At 39.8% G+C, this 19,397-nt stretch overlaps 1 protein-coding gene across 6 annotated transcripts in view; it reads right to left on the reverse strand.

The window, feature by feature from the left end:
- KLF12 (Kruppel like factor 12) overlaps positions 1–19,397 on the reverse strand; it is a 246,936-nt gene that overhangs the window by 82,802 nt on the left and 144,737 nt on the right. For all 6 annotated transcript variants that reach the window (XM_027674543.1, XM_027674538.1, XM_027674540.1 and 3 more), the window contains one exon: positions 8,264–8,798. In XM_027674543.1, coding sequence (XP_027530344.1) covers positions 8,264–8,798 — 535 coding nt within the window. The remainder of the gene's footprint in view (positions 1–8,263; positions 8,799–19,397) is intronic.

Below are 19,397 nucleotides of genomic sequence, written 5' to 3' on the forward strand. Positions count from 1 at the left end.
AATAAGTCAGAAAGGGTCATGATTACTGTTTCTTAGAAACTCCTCTCCAGTGGATTCCAGTGCATGCTGGCATACAACAGGTTAAAGATCATCTCTATCTGTAAGCAATGCTGCTGTGTACTTACTTCCATCAGGAATGGAAAACCAGTATTACCCTACATGCCAAAACTAACATTTACAAGAATCGCATTATTACTGCTGTTACACGTGTGTCCCTGTGTCTGCAGAGCATGAGGGACTGAAGTAGCAAAGAGACATTTGCTGCCAAACTCCTAGAAGGATGGTAGTGGAAAATATGGCTAAGAAAATTGTAGGGCACTCATGTTGTAGCACAATATGCTATTAATCTGCAAAAGAAGAAAGCATCTTAGTTTGAACCTAATAACAATAACAATAATAATCTGCCACTCACAACAACCCCATGACCTAACAATGCTAACAGTATGTTTCAATCAGCCCCCATCTCCTCTCAGAGCCCCAGACCTCAGGACCTAGGAGACACTGGGAGGGGAGGGAAATGCCACTGTCTTCAGGTACCTGTATGGCAAATAAAACCATTGACAACCCTCCCACATAGCCGAACAGAGGGAGATGGGTGCCTTCAGGGTACTGAGCCTACTCGCCTCCATGGGCTGCATGGGAAATTCAGCAGCGTAAGCCCCCCTCTCTCCTCTTGCTGGGTGCTGGACCACCAGTCCTGGTAAATTAAAGAGACTCAGTGTCCCCTTGAGCCATTGTGGACCTGCTCCTTGGTGGCAAGAGGACAACAGAAGCCTTTGCCACGTGATTCTGCAACACCTTGGCTTTCGGGGAAAGGAGCAGAAGTGTCTGGGGGGATCCCAGGAAGTGTCTGAGATCAGACAGCTGCACAGTGCTGGCAACAGCACTATGCAGGCTTGCTTGCTCCCACTTTCTTCCCACCTGTCACTGTTCACTTAAAGCCAAAGAGGTGCCTCAGTTCCCAACACTGAAGCTAAAGAAAAGGATCTTTGGTCTCAGGGCCTTAGGAGGCAAATGTGGAGAAGTCATTCACACGGGGTCAAAGTAATCATATCAAAAATAATCATCTGCAACAATTATGAATACTGCTGTGTCCAAACCACAACTCTGGAATCTAAGTTTGGCATACAGCATAGTTCGGTACCTGAAATATTGAAAGAAGGAAACTGCTGGTCAACAGTGACTTCTTTTGCTTTCTTAAACTGAAACTGTCTCAAATGCCTCTGATAAAAAAATGTACCTGGGCGGATCAAATACCAAGCAGAGGAACCAACTCAACTCATCCTTCTTGTAAAATAGGTTTTACAACTGTGCAAGCCCGGCCTCAGACCACAGTTTGATATCTGAAGCAACTGAACATCCTCCTTCTTGGAAATTTTTTTAGAGAAGAGGAGACCAGTACAGACTTGTCCACAGGAGGACATCAAAAGAGAATGTAACAGACATCACTACATGTTTTTAATGGCGGAAGTAACACTTTCAGATGTAGATGTACAGGAGCTATTTCAAACTATAATGTCAGAGATTAAGTGTGGTACTCAGGTTTATTTAATGTGTTTTAGGAAACAGAATCCTGTCTTTATGGACCTAACAAATACATGTGAATAACAGTATTGATGATTTCCTCTTTCTAAGCTGGTCCATACTACATGAAGCACATATACTGCATTTTTCTTCCTATTTAAAGTTCATTATAAATGATTTATGCATTGGAAGAATGCTCTGTGCACACCTATGAGATTTTCAATCAAAACAGCTTGGTGCCTAGAAGAGGCAGTAGAATTGGTCGATTTATTTCATAAAACTTTATGTACAAAGCAGCAGTATCCATGAACGTAATGGTCAGAATATAGAGTCTACAGGGGTAATTTTTATTACAATTTATAGCAAGATTACCCATACTCCACAGTTTTCAGATTTTATTGAGATTTTATGGGACTATATGGCTAGAGCAGTTAACTGCACCTACCATAGCTATGGTTCACAGAGAATGGAAATTGGCACTGAATGCACAGTGTAACTAATCTACCAGGGAATATTAATTGCTATGATCCAATCAAAGGCAATATTTAAAATCATTTCAACAGTCAAATAATTTGCCATAAACCTGTAAAAGAATAGCTGTATGGAGAAATACAGAGGTGAGAGTGATTGTATGGATGTAAAATATGCACATATTTAAGGATCTCTATCATGGGGCTGTATACATAAACACATAAAACCATTTTTTAAACAAAGGACTTTTCTCTTTCTAAGCTATTTCAATGCCACAAGACCTCATCTACACAAAAAAAGAAACTACTAGGACTACTGAGATTTATATATCACTGAGCATTCAGTACACAAATATTCTATCACCAAAAGTAAACAAAGAAAACAACAAGGACTGAATATATTTAATATTAAATAAAATATTGCAAAGCCACTACACAATGGTAGCAGACAGCAACTTACACACTGCAACAAATATCCAGAGATATTTCAGACAACAGAAAGTTTCCAGCAGGTTGGTCCAAGACACAATAAAACCCAATGCAGAGATAAAATAAATGAGAAGTTTCAGGCATGTGCTTCTGCTGGATCCAAATCTGGGATAAAAGCAACCAGATCAAAGCTCAGCCCTGGTGAGAACACAGAGCTGAAGGACCAGAGGCATTCTTGACATGGCAGACAAGGAATTAACAGCTTCCAAGAGGTGCAGGGACTAAGGACATATCAAAATGGATTTCCTCATCCTGCTTATGCTGGGCTTTGTAAATAAAGTAGGAATACGCACCTATCTCATTCCCTTCACCAAACCTGCTCCTAGTTAAAAACATATAATCCATAAAATCCATAAAAACATACAATCCACTGTTGATTAATCTTAAAACAACAAGTGCTTCTATAGTGGAGAAACCTAAGCTTGCCACTAGTAAGTCACCAGAAATAGGACTTCTCTGAAGATTTAAGTAGAAGTCTGTTTATGGAACTCTCCATAGTTAACCTAATTTTGTCTTAATTCAACCTCCTTCTCAGTTTTAAAATACCACAGTGTATCTTATAGCCTGTGTTTTAACTCTGCATTCTGGCAAGAATTATTATTTGCTCTAGTTCTTAAATGTGTGCACCATCTTCAGGAACACAGGCCCCACCCTGAATACAAGCCTCTTCTCCGCCTGCTTCTCCTCCTGGCTAGCCACTGCCAACCTGCTTCTCCTTTCCAAGAACCACTACTGTTCCTTCCAGCTGAACCAAGAAAACAGGGGGAGAGAGAGATTCATTCTAGGGGGTAGCAGGGTGGAGGTGGACAGGCTGGAATATGCACAGCTGCAAAGGATTTGTGTGCATAACAACAAAAAAATTGCAGCTAAGTAGAAACTCTCAGCCTCAGTGCTCAAATTCAAAATAACCATCTACTAAAACGTAGAAAGGATAATCACTTCACATGAAATAAAAAAGGCAACACTATTGGTTTTAATTAAAAGTCTCTTCCGTAGCATAATTTATACAAACAGACCATATAACCTGACCTTTAAACATATGGAACAGTTCTGTTAATTTCTAACTTTCTACTACAAATTGTGTTTACTTCTGTGGAATAAACTTTACAGTAGGCAGAAATAACAGGCTGTACTTCAAAAAAACCACCATAGGCAGTGGATAATGTAATCTTGTGATACTAAGTCACAGAAAAATCTGCAGCAAAAGGTACTGCATTTACTACTTATTAATATATTCACAGTGAGGAATATGGTATGTGAAAACTGCTAAAAGACACAACTGTGTATTTCTGTCAGGTCTGTGTACAGACATAACATAAAAATAGTCCAAGCCCATGTCATTACAGCTGTTTATGTACACAGGAAGCAGACAAAGTTCAATTGACAGATTTAAATTTATAATGTTCTGACCACTAGATTTTGCAAGTGCTTGTGTCTTCTGAAAATTTAAAACCCCGTAAGAATGAGAATCCATAAATTTGAGCCCAAATCCCCAGAAATATCAAAGTTGCACAGTTCCCATCCTTGATGCACCACCACCAGGAAGGAGCTTTTAAAAGGCCCTTCAATGAATGGAGTAACTCTTCTGAACAACAGAAAACAATTTTTAAGGATATTACATTTGGCAAAACCTGCTGCTAGAGGGACATGACTTGCCAGTAGTATTTATGGATATCTTCTGAAAGTAAAGGACAATGGTCCAAATTAAGCTTGAGGTTCATGGGACAGAAACACTGAGGTTCTACAGGTTTTTACCAAAAAAAAAAAGGTGGAATAGATTTTTCGACATAGAAAATGCTACATTTTTTTCTCTATGCTCTGTGAAGAGTGGCATAGTTTTTCTCGAAAATTTCCTCCAAAAGGAAAAAAAAAAAATAGCTTGCAGCAGATATGCAGTATGGAAAATGCTAATCTAAATGGTTAACATATAGACAGACTTTGTGCAACTGAACATACAGTTTTAAGGGAAACCGTCAGGCAATTTTATCTATAGGTGCTGCTACCTGCTTTGCCTCTAATTACCTTTTATCAATTCTCATCATTGCTGAAGAGGGAGAATAAAAAAGACAAGGAAAGAGTTTTTCATGGGACTTCAATGCTCTTTTACAGAATATTTTAACATACAATAATGTCCTGTCACCATCACCTAATCCACACAAAAAAATCTTAAAGAACTTTTTAAGGCTGTTCTTGACAAGAGCAGGGACCACTGAAGGAAGTGAACTTTGTCTCTTTGCCATGTTGTAGGGGTGGCAGAGGGTACAGCTCAGACTCGTGGTGCCCACAAGGACTTGTGCCTGGCTCCCTTCCCCTCCGTGCCCAACAGCCCTAACACATCACTATGCTTTGTGCACATGAAAAAAAAAGAGCAGTAGGTTGTAGGGTACAACTTGCACAGTTGGGCTGGTGCTGTGGGAGCAACACAGAGACCTCTCACTCTGTGGACCTCGCTGGACTGTCTCCTGCATCGGGGAGGGAAGGTACATGGTCAGCAGAGGAGTCTGCATGCATCTGTGTGTGTGCGTGCATATATGTGAGTGCTGGTGTTAAGAACTTGTACGAATTAAGTAAGATTTTGTAAGTGGCTGATGTTGTATTACTGATGCTGAACATATCATCCACGACTTACCTTCTAATTGGGTGTTGTTAATAACTTTCTAAAAATGATTCAGTCTTGGTTCTGATTTAACTAGGTTTTTATCCCACAAAAAGCATCACTGACATAAGGATGCTGCTGAAGCATCATAGCCCCGTCTCCCATTGCCTGCCTTGAGGTGTAGCACGTGGTCCTAATAGGATACTGCTGGCCGCTTGTGTATACAAGGGCTATTTCTCTTCAAAACCATGCAAAACCTTGCAAGTAAAGAAAATGGGAGAGAGGAGGCAGGACAGATAAAAATGAGCAGCAAACTGAGAGGCACAAAAGGAGATCTGAGACTCTCCTGAAGGACGGTGAGACAAAGAATGCCAGGATGAATGACACCATGGAAAAGGATGCACAGCAGCTGAGGAGATGACAATATAGGTTAGAAATATTAACAGATAAGGAGGGGAAGATGAAGCAGCGATGCTGAAAATGGCACTCAAAGAGCAGTCAGCAAGATGGGAAGGACTAGAAAAGTAGAAAAATAGAAAAAGAAGGGGAAAGAGAAGACAAGGTAGCAACTTCTTGTGCTGGAGGGATGAGAGAACTCAAACAGAACATGAAGAAATAAGTATTTGCTTGAACTGCCTAAAAAAGCAGACACCAGGAAAACAGTTTTGTCTAAGAGAGACAGATAAAGGAGGACTGGGAAGTATCAGGGGAAGTAGAAAGCCACCTGAGCAAAACACCTGGAGGCATGATTAGAGGGATGGTGGCAGCCTGAGAAGGTTTTGCAATAAAATTAAAAATTAAATGGTTCTAGTCAAATCAGGAATGAAGAGGAAAATTCAGCATGAGAAAAACAAAATTGGGAATAACAAGGAAAAAAATTTTCTCTGTATCCTGTTTCTTACATTTTTTCCCCTCAGTATCTGAAACCTTGAAAAACAGGAGAAGTCTGAACTTAAGTCTGATGTAATTTTCACTAATTAGAGCATTAAAAAATTTCTGTTCGGGAAAGCGCCTAAGTCTCAATTGAGTGAAAAGGAATTAGACAGAGGCTAATGTAAATCTAACTTTAAGTGCTTCCGAACTGACACTCCTGGATCGTCAACACAGTCTCTGAATTAGCACCAAAGCTGCAACAACACAGAGACTATGCTGCCAATGCTGTCTGTGAATCAACTGCTTCAATGTGTGTAAATTTTTTTGTTTCTGAAAATTATCAACGTTCATGTAGAAGTTGGAAGTTGTTACTCTAGATGACTCCAAACCTGCATTTGTCCATCAGCTGGTAGAGAACTAGCAACTAATTCAATTTGACAGCAATGTCCTGTTAGGATCTGTGTGCATTTATTTCTTGTTTTCAGCACAAGAGCTGACCACTGAAGGAAATTTAGTCTGCACACATAAATTTATTTAATTGGTTAATTTGTGCGATATCATTGCATATTATTACTTGTATTGTTTTACAATAAGAATGAAAAACACACTCCAGCAAAACTCATACCTAGAGTGGACTGCCGCCCATGATTCTTCGATTGTATTTATTCAAATTAACCAGAACATTTATGTCAAAAGAATTAGGGACAGAAAACGGGTACAACTGGTGCAAAAAAAAATTGATAAATTCAAGAACTGTTAATCCCTTTCTCCTTTAACTGTTCGTTAATAGGTGTTGCAGGGCTGGTTAGAGCCAACTAGCACCTTTGAAAAGAAAATAAACAGAAAAATTTCTGGATGAGCTCAAGGTCAGGTGCAGCTTGAGGCTCTAAAATCAAAATACAGACTAAAATTTTCCTTTTTCTTTTTTTTTTCTTAGACAATGTGGTGAAAAGTTCTGCTTTTATTCATAATTTCTTGACATAACAACACAAAGAGCTAATATTACATCACTGTATGAAGCGTAATAAAAAACCCATAATTTTCAGGCTTAAAACTAAACTCAGATCAACAGTGAGTCCATTTCCTATGTCCAATCCCATTGGGAGGGCACAGTCCACGCCTGGGTATTGAGGGAGCAGTAGGAGAATCAGAGGCTAGTAGACAATCAGATGCAACTAAACATCAGAATGACCCATCACTGTAGTCCTGTGCAATAATACACAGCTGCCAGTTTATCAAAAACAGACATGAAAGGTGAGGCAAAACCTTGTAGAGACCTGGTCATTATGAAATTAGGTTTGGAAGAGATGTTATAAGATACATTACTAAATGTCCTGCAGTCTCATAAGCCCCAAAGTAAGGTTATATGTCAATACCCTCCCTTTCCACCTCAAGCAATACCTCATTTCAGGGGAGAATTACCGTATTTTATTCACTCACATGCAGTGAGCCTTGAAATTAGTGTCTATCATTCCTTTCTTCCTATTCCCATCTCTGTCACTAATGCCGCCTTTATAAAGCTATGGTTTTCAAGGTATCCGGGCCCAACTGTTCTCTCTTTTCTTCCTCCACCCATCATCTCACCATCTCTAACAAGTTTTAGCTCCCTCAGTAACTGTTATGTTCTCACTTTTACTTGCTTTCCAGCTCCCTTTTCTGTGTTCTTTGGATACCTCAAGAGTGTATCCGTCCTTCTGGCATATGCCTTCTTCCTCCCTTCACACCTTCACATGCCTCTCATGTCCTGTGTCTGCAAAACTCATTTCCAGTATACACGCTCTGTGTGGCTTCCTTCCCTTTCTGCTGTTTAATCTGGAAGAAGAAACCTGATTCAAAGTATTGCACTGCCACTCCTTGAGCTTAATAAAAGCCTTTCTTTCACACAGTCCTACAGACCAATGATTGCTTTCTCCTTGCTGGGGACCAATCTCTCTGACATTCCTCCCCTTGCTAAACCTGAAACACCTCGTGAGTTCTCCACATTCATCTATGATGTTTTACATATTGACACTTTTCCATTGTCCTACTTCTTCAGCTTCTGGGGAGGATTTATTTCACTCAGGACAAAACTTGCCACAAGTTTCCGAGCATCTACCATCACTGCTGACTTCAGTCTTCCTTTAAATATTTATTTATTTTAAAGACCATCTTGGATAAAACTTGTAAAGATTCCTCCCTACAGTGTAAGTTATATGTCTTTTCAGCAAACAACACAGTACGGAAACAAACAGCTTTATAATATTGTTATATTTTTCTCATGTAAGAGCAGTCTCAGAGATGCCACAGATGCACAAAACTGGCTGCACCTTACCTTTGACATGGCTTCTCCCATCCTCCAACAGTGGTACTACTATAGTGTTGTTCATATTCCCAGGTGATCTCACAGCTGTATAGACAACAGGTACCGACTGTACCACCACAGGGATACGGTGCACGTGACTCATTTTGTTGGACTGCAAGTTCATGGGACTTGAAGGTGGTACTGGATGGATAATGTGCAAAAACTGCTGGCCTCCAACACCAGATGCAGAGGCCACAAGAGGACCTGGAGTTAATACTGACGGTACAGATGCCGCTGAGGACACTGATGTTATTACAGTGGGTGATGAAGCTGGTCGACTAGAAGAAGAAGTAGAAGAAGGGGAGGAGGCTGATGCTGTCATGGAAACCGGTGAAGATGAAGCTGCTGTAGGGGATGACCTAGCTTTGTTTATTGACAAGTCCACTGGTTCAGTCTGTGTTTGGAAGTGGTCTGTAGATAATGAATCCTCCGTGGGGTCTGCCTTCATGTTGTTTAGTAACAAGGGTACAGCATCCATATCTGGGTAGTTGTGGACGTTTGGAGACTGTTGAGGAAGTACAAAGGGACATAGTTACATATGTGGCTAGAGACAACTTGCACACACAATTGCTAATGCACATCACACAATTTGGTCATGAAAGCCACAGGACTTCTTTCCTTTTCTTGTGTCAGCTCATAATGTTAAAGTACAAATCATGCTAGAAAGCACAGACATGTTCAGTTTGAACAGAATATTAAAAAACCCCAGTTCTACTCTATTTCTTAGAAGGTGTCAGGATTTACTGTACAAAATCACCCTCTTTCTTTGCACTACACAAAGTCATCAGTGACAAAATTTTTTGTATCTTCACGGCTAACAACTATTTATATAGACAGAACATTTTTTTCCCAATATCTAACTCTAAACCACTGCCTGTTACTCTCGTGTCATCTACACACATGAAGAAGACATGAAGAAAAAATGGTTACTGACAATTCTCAAACAACTTTCTGCATGCTCAAAGACTGTAATTCCCCCCTATTTGTCTACATTTCTCTAGCCAGGCAAACCTGGCTTCTTCTTTCTTCATATGCCAACTTTAAAAGAACAAGCCTTAGTACCCTTGTTTGCTCTTTACAGCAATTTTGTACTTTTGTCCATGCCACTTTTCAGAAGGCCTCACACTACTCGCAGTCCTTCAGTTCAATGTTTGACTTCTGCATTCTGCATAGTTACTGACAATGACCTCACGGGTCTGTACAGAGCCCGACATTCGTATGGCTGCCCTGTTACAGGCAGCAATGGTTACAGCAATTCATTATTCTGAACTAGCCCATTAGACAACTTTCCCCCTTGTTATTTGTTTTTATTTTTCCATACCAAATAAGAACAATTTTCCTGACTTCACAAAATAATTTTATGCTTCAGACCAACTCTTTCAAAGATGGGTTGACTAAATTTATTCTAAATAGGTGCCATCTGCTATTTTTAAAGTTTTCCTTATTTCCATCATCAGGTTAATAGAATTTTTGAATAATGCTAGGCCAAAGATAGATCCCAGGAGAAGCTCATTGGATATGTCTTTCCATTTTGACAGTACATCATTAATAACTAGCCTTTAAAAATGTTTTTTCAATGAATTTTCAACAGGCAGAGCAAGGATGGAAATGCCCACTGATAACCTGGCAGTAAGACAAAGCACAGCTCTCAGCTCTTCAGCTAAGTACCTCCACAACACTGCACTGCAGTAGAGCTTCTCTACAGACAGGCACACACACACAGTTATGGCAGTAGCACAGAAAACCAAACTCAGTATAAAACGTTTGCCATGCTACTTCAAATCTCACTTGACCCAAAGCAATTATTCCATATACAGATCTAACAAGCAATCTTTTTACAGTACCTAAGCAGCTCTACATGCATTATCTTGATCTCTAGATTACAATATTTAGTAAGTATCTAAAAATATTAAGTCAGAAATATTTAAGCTAGAAATACTTTAACACATCTACTCTAAATAAACTAACAATCAAGCAAACTATTAATTCATTTTGTGATTTTTATAATCAAGTATGCTAAATATTTTCATAGAAAACACTCCTTGTTTTGTGTCAGAGTCAAATTTCAACACAGAATGGAGTTCTATTGCAAAAGGAAAATAGAAACACTAATATTAAAAACTCCAATAAGTGGATATTATTCCTGGCATGCTGAAACATGAGATGTTCTAGTAGATCTAGCTGATTTAGTCTGGTTCTTGAATCTGACATTTCCCCCCATTTGAAAGCAAGAACATCTCTAGAACAGTGAGTCTCTTTCACTATTCACACACAAATCAATACAAAATAAAGAGACCACCATCTAAATAAAGGATTCACCCGGATCCTTCTGTTCTGTTGTAATACAAATAACAAAAGCAAAAAATCCCATTTTGTAAAGACAATGGGAAGATCTGCTAAGAAAGAACACAGAGTGAAGACCAGGTTACTTTTCAAAGTGCATAAACAGCTACAAGTGAGAAGGCCATGAAAACTTCTTCCTCAAGAAGGCAAACCCGCCTGTAACTGCCCAGTAATGATTCCTCTTAATTTCCTCTGAAACCACCTTGCTGGGATTATTATCCATGAGATCCCCCATTGTGTCATCATGAAGTCAAAACCATAAACATACACGGCACAAGCAGTTCATTTGTCAAGTTATACTTGCAATTGGGGAGACTGGTTCTGCTAAACTAAACAGACTGGTGACAGAGGAAAGGCAAAGCAGAGAGGGACACCCTGCACAGGCTATACCCAAATCTTCATAAGGCCAAAGGCAACATCTTCTATCTTAAATGTTCAAGAGAAGGGGGATAACTTGCATACAAGGGAGATGAGGGATCCCCTTGTGCACATGGCTGCACAGGTGTCATATAGAAGCAGTACGAATTGCCAGCTCTGTGCACAGGGCAGATAAATCCACCATGAAGGAAATCCTACATGTTGCCATACTTCCAGGTTTCCCCTGAGTGCCAAAGGCAGACCCAGTGCTGCCTGCCTCAGCAACACAATGTGTTATTCTGTGACCTGAAGGATGTATTACCTGCTGTTGCTGTCCTTCCTTGCTCTTCAGAGCACCCTAAAGTGCTCTGAGGGAACTGGGGACTTGATGTACCCAGTGTATGCATGTCAGACTGCTAGTTGTGGTCTTCTGATTTCCAAGATACTTCTGAGACTGGACACAAAGAATCCACATGGATCTCAAAAGCAGTCTATCAGCAAATGGAGCACATCTGCCCCAAAGTCCCTCTGGCCTTTGCAGCAAGCAGCACTAGGTCCCCCACAGGAAGAGTAAAGAAGAACCCCAAACCCTTACGTAGCTAATGGCACACGAAGTATTTGTTCTATGGATAGAACTAATGGTCTTTGCGACAAAGCACGGGTCATTAGCTTACAGATTTTTCTAGACTATGCTAAGAACAGCCCTTTGTTTTACTCAGTATTTACACCTAGTCTTTTGAGAATTAAAAAAAAAAATTATCATGTAACTTCAGACTATCATAGAGATCACATTCTCTTTTAAGAGCTCTTCTACATTTACTTTTGTCTGTATGTTCCTTGTATTGCATCTACTCTTCCCTAGATACTCTCTTCTTGTCCAGAGCTGCTGGAGGGACCATGCAGTCTCTGTGTACTATGGTAATGTCATTGATATTATTATTATTATTATTTCAGTCTTCAGCAGTGAAACTAAGCATGAAACTTCACAATCTCTTCATGATTTTCTCCAAACGGGACGAAAACTGGTATACCCTTCAATGACCTCCTTTCACTGCCAAAACTGTAAGACTAAGAATGCCCTTTTTTTTGTAAATTCAGGCTATGACTGATGTCAGATGACATTACAAAGACAGAGGATCCTTATGAAAACAGGTTTGTACATCTCATATTTAAGATAAAAATTGTAAGCAAGTGCTATATTTTGTTCTGCTGGTGGTGAGCAAAGACCTACTCCAAAAACTCACGCTCCCTTACAGTGACCTACGACCAGTTTGTCCATGATCTCAAATTTTATCTAAGTTGCCAAAACTCTATTTAATCAGTATGTGATTCAAAACTTTGAACATTAAATTTATCATTATTTTCTGAAAATGGATGTTATAAGTAAACTTCTCCTAATGGTGACTTTTCCAGAATTAAGAACTACAGGATGAAACATAGCAATGAAGCTGAAAGGGATGGCTGAATTCTCAGCACACTATTTCTTAGCATCTCCCACTAATGTTATTAACTGAGAATTAACTGTTCATTTCCCTAGACAATGACTGTTGTTGTTAGTTTTATTTAATGGAACTACATCTTTTCTAATTGAGAAGATAATAAAGCTATGGCTGGGATATTCAGAGGTATACCGTCAGTCATTCTGTCAGCTTATAAAGCCAATTGGATGAGAAACAAATAGTTGTATGTTTATTTCTCCTGTCTCTCTAGTCCTGTTTTTCCATCCTCATCTAGTGAACTGGGCTTCTTCTGGTGGTGTGGGCTCAGCTAATTGCTGGTTTGGGAATCTGCAGCAGGTTTTTTGTGTCTGGCTCTCAAAAGTGCCTGTACTGGTTTTGCGAACTTCATTTCAGTTTTATGAGTCTAAACTCTGTAGTTGACAGTTTGGCAGCTTCCGGAGCATTTGGTGGGTTAGAAAGGGTTCAGCCTGAGGTCCCTGAAACTGAGTGGGCTGCCTTGGACATATTTCCCAGACCACGGAAATACAACATGAAGGGGTAGAGCTCCACGTGGCTTCCCTCATCTCACTGCTCCTGCCTGCTGGTACAAAGGAGACGGACAGCTTCAGCCCTGGCATCAGCTGGGACTCAGGAGCAAATCTCAGCAATGCCTCTCTCTGCAACATTGCTGTTGCATCCTTATGCTGTTCACCATCTACTCAAATCCAGTCTGAGACAGAACTGGAAGGCAGGTTAGGATGGCTCGTTGCTACAAAAGGCTTTTTAATAAAGCTGCAGCCTCTATTAATCAATGCTCTTGGCTCACACTTCTGTGCCTGCCCTTTTAAAGCTGTACACCAGTATTCTCTGCAGTGCTCTGTTTCATTAGCTTGTCATTAATAAACACCGTCAAGAACATAACACATGATTTCCCTATTCATGAAGCTTTTTTGGCTGAGTAAAAAAGCATTCCTTACTGCCTTATTACCAGACCATTATGGAAAAACAACCAGTCAACCTCACAACAAGCCATAATACCCTGAGCAAAGCATGGGAAGTTGTGGTTGATAACATCCCATCTGCTGGATGGCCATCCTTTCCTGCACAGTTCTTCCTCATCTTCTTTCCAGCCCCCTGAACTCTACCTCCTCTTAACTTACTTGAGAGGAAATTTTGCAATAGCCCCCTTCAATTCTCTTATTTTACTCATTGCAATCTCCCCTGTGTACCAACATTGTCTCCCATCCATAACCAAGCCATGAAGAGCTCAGATTTTCCATCCAGCTACAGTTTAAACCAGACAAAAAGCAAAGATCATTTTGTTTTCAGCAACTCATCCTCACACCTTGAAGTTCATCAGCTTCACAGAGTGCTAAGCTAAAGTGAATCCTTCTACCTTTGTGGACTTTTACTACTCCCGCACAACAGAGTTTGCAAACCTCCAACAATCAGCTGTCAGATATTAAAGAATCTTCCTTTCTGGCAGCAATCTCCCAAGGTCAAATATTTTGTAAGAAAGCATACCAAAAAAGCTGTCCTTGATGACGGAAACTGAACAGACTAAATTTAGCATTTAGCTTTGAGGACAGGAAGTTAAAAAATAAATTGCTAAATGTTTAACTCTTCAGTCAAATCACTCAAAAACCCGTTCTTATTTGACATCATGCTGTCCCACCTCATTCTGCTCTGGCAGGAGAAATTTCAGATGAGATGATTTTGTTTTGTCAGCTAAAAGAGACTGAGATGAGAAAAATCCTACTCCATCTGAAAAGCTACCCACAATTTTAACTACATCATTGCCACTGTGGTACCAAAATGCTAAGGCTTGGCAGTGCATGCATGCAATTTTGTGGGCAAGCACTGTAGAACTTGTGCCCAGCTAGAGCAGGTTTCAGCTCTGATCATCATGTTTGGAGGGTGAAACTCAAACAACCAGAAATATTCTGCAGGTCACAGACTGTCTTAGCACTTCACAGTAAAACAAACCAATATGTTTTAAATTACAAAAACCACTTGCTCTAGCAGAAGTCATTTTGCTTCTGCATAGCACACAGATGTACTTACAATTCTAATGCCATGAGATGTGCAGGTGGATTGAGTACAGGATATGGTGTGCTCATCTTTTGCACACAATTTGCTTTTTAAAATTAAAATTGAATATTTTCCTTATCCTTCTTGCAGACAAGGGGAGAAAGTTCATCCCCCTGAAATTGCAGTTCTGTAGGTGCATGCCATGAAGCATATCTGCCTGCAGCAGGTTTTGCCCTTTCCCACTCCAACTAGGCACTTGCTGAGTAAAAAGACTGGTACAGCCAGCTTGGGTAAGTAGCAGCCTGGGCACCTCAAAAAGCCTTCCAGGTTATGGCTCAAGTACCCAGCGCTTTAGTCAGTCTTTTTTTGGCTTATCTTGCCAATCTAGGAGTGAACTCTCTTTAAAATTACAGGAAGAGATGTTTTGCAAAACACCTACCCATAATGAGAAATGACATTCACAACAATTGCTTCTGCCTGAAAATCCCCACTTTAACCAAAGCAACAAAATACTGCAAGAAAAGGAAGAAGTAATACAACCTGCAAAAAATGAACTAAACAGCTTCTACTTGAAACACTCTGCTATCCTCCTGAAAAGATGACACACCCAACAGTCAACTATGCTTAATTTGAGATGTGGCTGTCATTACTGATCTGTACATGTGAAGGATGCACCACTACAGTGGTAAAAGACAGCTGTATAAAGGCAGAAGGGTAAATATGTAGACAGTTGAAAAGTAGAACTGAGCAAAATACTTAAAAATTTGTTCCCAAATGCAAACGCTGGAATGGGCATTTGTGCTTTTTTGCTCGAGGCTGCTGCTGCAGGCTTTCCCAGGCTGACAGAACCGCTCAGCTTGGATGCATTGGACAAAAGCAGGAGGTCACACTGAAGAAGAGGGCAAAATGCAAGATAGCTGGATCTTTCTGCTTCTTTTCTGGAAGCATAAATTAAAATGTATCTTACTGTCAGTTTTCAACAAATGGTTCCTCAGGGCCAAGGTTAAATTTCTGTTCCAGGGAAGAGAAGAGATCCCCACGAGATAGCACTCCCAAGTAAGGCTGAGTCAGACTCTGTTACAACAACTCCCACTGAAGCAGCAATTGGCACCAAGATAGACAGGTGGTAGAGTCCAGGAATTATTAAAATGAAAAAAGGCTCAATGAAAATGCATTTAAACAAACTGGAATCAATTCAACAGGAGAGACTGAGAGATACTCACTTTAAAGTACTCATGATTCACTTAATGTATCATTATCTCTGCATAATGCTTGGAAGTTTGATTTCAAAGTGGATGTTTCCAACCCTCAAGGCCTAAAAATAGAATTTCTATTCTCTTTGTGAGTCTGAAGAGACAAAAGAAACTCAGCACATACTATGAGGCGCAGGTGGCCTTTATTAGCAGAGTGTTGCTAAATGTGTAGAACCTCCAGAAGATACCCCAAAATAAAAAGAGAATTAACTAAGAGACGGGGAGACCAAAGGTAAATCAACCATTCGTAGACAAGCAAAATTCAAGCTCCAAGGTTGTAAAAACTATCTTCTAACTTTTCCTCAACAGTCACACCGTGGTATTATTTCACAACCACTTCACCAATAAAAAAGTACTATGTGCTGCAACCTTTAGTAGCAGTTCTAACTAGGACTGGGGAAATGTGCTTCAAAATGAAAGGAGATCCTTATGCAAACAGTATAAATTTTTAAATATGTTTAACAATAAACGCAAATACATCTAGTGTGAAAAGACTTATTTTTAAATAATACATTTGCAAGTAAGCATTAAGGTTACTTGGCATCTAATCCTCCTGTCCCTGAAATGACATGTTTACCGACGGGTTTCTACAATGGCACAGAAGAACAAGTGATTACAGATTTCTACACCAAATAACCTAATCAGCCCCTGTACCATCTGGTACATTAAATGTGAAAATGATACATTGCTTCGACATGAGGCCAAATTCTCAATATCTCAAATTCTACATGGGCCTACTGTGACATTTCTGATAAGCAACAAAACCTACTCCCTTGTTCCCTAAATCATAAACACATTCAGGAAACTACATCTTCAGCTTAGATGTATTATTTATATATGAGCAGTGTTACTAGAATGTTCTGTCAAAGAAACAATCTGTCAACACAACTCTTCAAGAGAAAAAAGTCTAACAAAGGTGTGGTGCTTGGATTACTACTTGCTTAAGCATATAAAGAATACTGATAATATACTTGTATTCCTTGTACTAAGAAACTTTAGATGTGAAAATATTTCTCAAAAAATGGTAGATCCCTAAATAATTGCTAAAGCGGAGGTAAAATACCAGGAAAAAATATTATATTGCCCCCAGTTCAGATTTATTTTTTGGATTTAAAAAAAGGTTAGTTTATAAAATCCTAGACAACAAGAATTCATACATTCACTTAGCAGCTCTCCTTTCAAGTTTTCCCCCCATGTTTTTGGGGTAATTCTTTCCATTTTTATTTCATTTGGTTCTTTATTTTCTCTAGCCCGACCTTAAATCAGAATCTTCCAATTCTATTTATCTGAAAACTTAAGTTAATAAATTTGAGTCCTTGATGTTTACATTAGAAAATAGTAAGAAAAATTGTACTAGATGTGCACTGGATTTTTTAAGTGAATTCTCTTTTGTCAGTCTAGACTAGTTACTTTGCCTGCCACGGAATACATCAGGAAGTTTCCCCAAGTACCTACCAAGCAGGTTTGTTGATAGAGAGGTCCACCAAATTGGCAAGGCTTAGTGAAAATAATCTTTGAAAAAAGTCCTCAGCAGCATTTACATTTCTAGGAGAAAATAAATTATATTCTGTGATGTTTTTCAGACTAATATGGAAGCATTCAAGGTTTCCACATAAGCCAACTTACACTGAAAAACAATGAAAGCATTAACAATAATTTGTAACCAACCATTTGCTGAACATCCACAAGTTAAAATTTTGATGCAAAGTTTTGATAAACATTTTCTTACTCTGCACATCATCACAAAATATTCATAAATGTATTAGCAAAAAGGACTGATATGAATGACCAATGCATGAAACTATTACTGATACCCTTTAACCACCTGTAAGCTGTTGCCCAGTTCCAGGCAAAACTCAGCCATGTCCCCACCAGACTTAGAGCTCAGCACTCACAAACTGGTCTTACATTTCCACGTCTTTCCTCCTTGGGCAAGCAGTGCCAGATTCTGCGTGAGCACTCTGTGCACTTGGTAAATACAGTTGACGTGAAAAAGGTGTAAGACTGGGCAGTTACTTCTTTTCAGTCATTCCTCATTACTCACTCTTGCTTCAACAATTCTTGCTTTAACCTATCACATACAAACATCAGGAGTGCTGGCAATGGAGGTGCCATGCCTGAAACACACATCTAGTATGTTATCCATATACTGCAACTGAGTTTCTCTCTTTCTTTGCTTGTCTTTGTTAGTTTTAATTTCCACCAGCAGGATTTATTTTTCCCAAATGAACCTCCTTCTGTTTACTATCCTTCAAGCTGAAGTTTAAGTTCATTTTGCTCTTCTGATCTCACAACTGAGACTGCATCTCAATTTTTACATTTCTCTACTAAAATAAATACATCAAGTAGTGATAGATAGTTAGGTCTGACTGAAATTAAGCCTTTCAATGGCTTTAAAAAAACCCCAACTGTTCAGAAAGAAAATATTTCAATCAAATTTTACTAAAACTAGCACTTTCTGGTGTCTGTTCCTCGAACTTATTGTTGGTCGTAGTCAAACAAACACGCCTGGTACTATTCACTATGCACTGAGGGACCATAGCCTGAATTTGTGTAGCCGAAACCCCTCATCCTCCAAGTGTGGGTGGCTCTACTCCAAGCTCATTAACCTGGGAGCAAGTGGTTTGCCTCTGTAACTCCCTTGAACTCCTCTTGCTTCCCAATGACACCCTTCCTCTGGGACCAGGCAGCACTGAGGACATGAGCTGACCTCAAAGATGGAAAAAGAGCCAAATTTGTGAGAAGAATAACACTGGCTGGGAAAAAAAACCTTACAGAGGCAGACAAAATGCAGAGATTGGGTCTGGCGCTGCCTGAAAGGGGAAACTAATGTAATAAGTCCTGGCTGGGAAGGCTGGAATATCATTAGCAAAGAAATATGGACTCCAAGGGGTCATGTGATGTGAGTCTGCAAAATTAAGGAAATTACGCACTTTAAATCCTAAGCAAGCCGTTGGTTACCTGATGTCTCCTCAGATACAACTGGGAGGCCTATGAGATGAAGATGAGGGTGGGAAGGAAATGGTCTTCATGTCACTGTTTGTGGGGTTGGCTGGAAAGGCTGTGGCGCTTGGTTGGATGTGAAGAAGAGCATCCCAGATTGCAGAAGAGGAGATCGGTCAAGCCTGGAATGACCACACAAAAGGGATTGTGCCAAGTAAAGCAAAACAGCCCACCAGTGCCTGGCATGAGACCTGAAGCCGCTGAGGTTCACCATTCCTCTGCTGTCAGCAGATATTCTTGAAACCCACTGGTGAAACATCCTGTCCCTCTGCAACACCCGTCCACAAAAAATGAAGGCAAGAAGTGCATATTGCAGTAATTGCCCATTTAAGGGTCTGACCAAAACTAGCACAGACAGCCTTCTCCTAACACTGCCCAGCCTGCTTCATCATTCAGGTTTACCAATTTTCTTTTAACTTGGCTTTTGAGAAGGTAGGATTAGGATGGCTAATTCTGACTTTTTACCCCCAAAATCAGCGTCCTCATATATAAACTATGAATGTGCGTACTTGGAAAATATATATATTTTCCATGTCTCTGGAATGGACTTTGATTCAACTCACTGACCTGGCATGTTATAGTACATATTGTTATAGAAAAAAGATCAAGAATAAAAACCTAACCCTCTCTGTGCACCTTGGGTCTTTATACAGATTATGAAGTTTACAGTTAAAGGCT

Source organism: Neopelma chrysocephalum, unplaced genomic scaffold, assembly GCF_003984885.1.
Source record: "Neopelma chrysocephalum unplaced genomic scaffold, ASM398488v2 Primary Assembly neopelma1_25, whole genome shotgun sequence".
Lineage (NCBI taxonomy): Eukaryota > Metazoa > Chordata > Aves > Passeriformes > Pipridae > Neopelma > Neopelma chrysocephalum.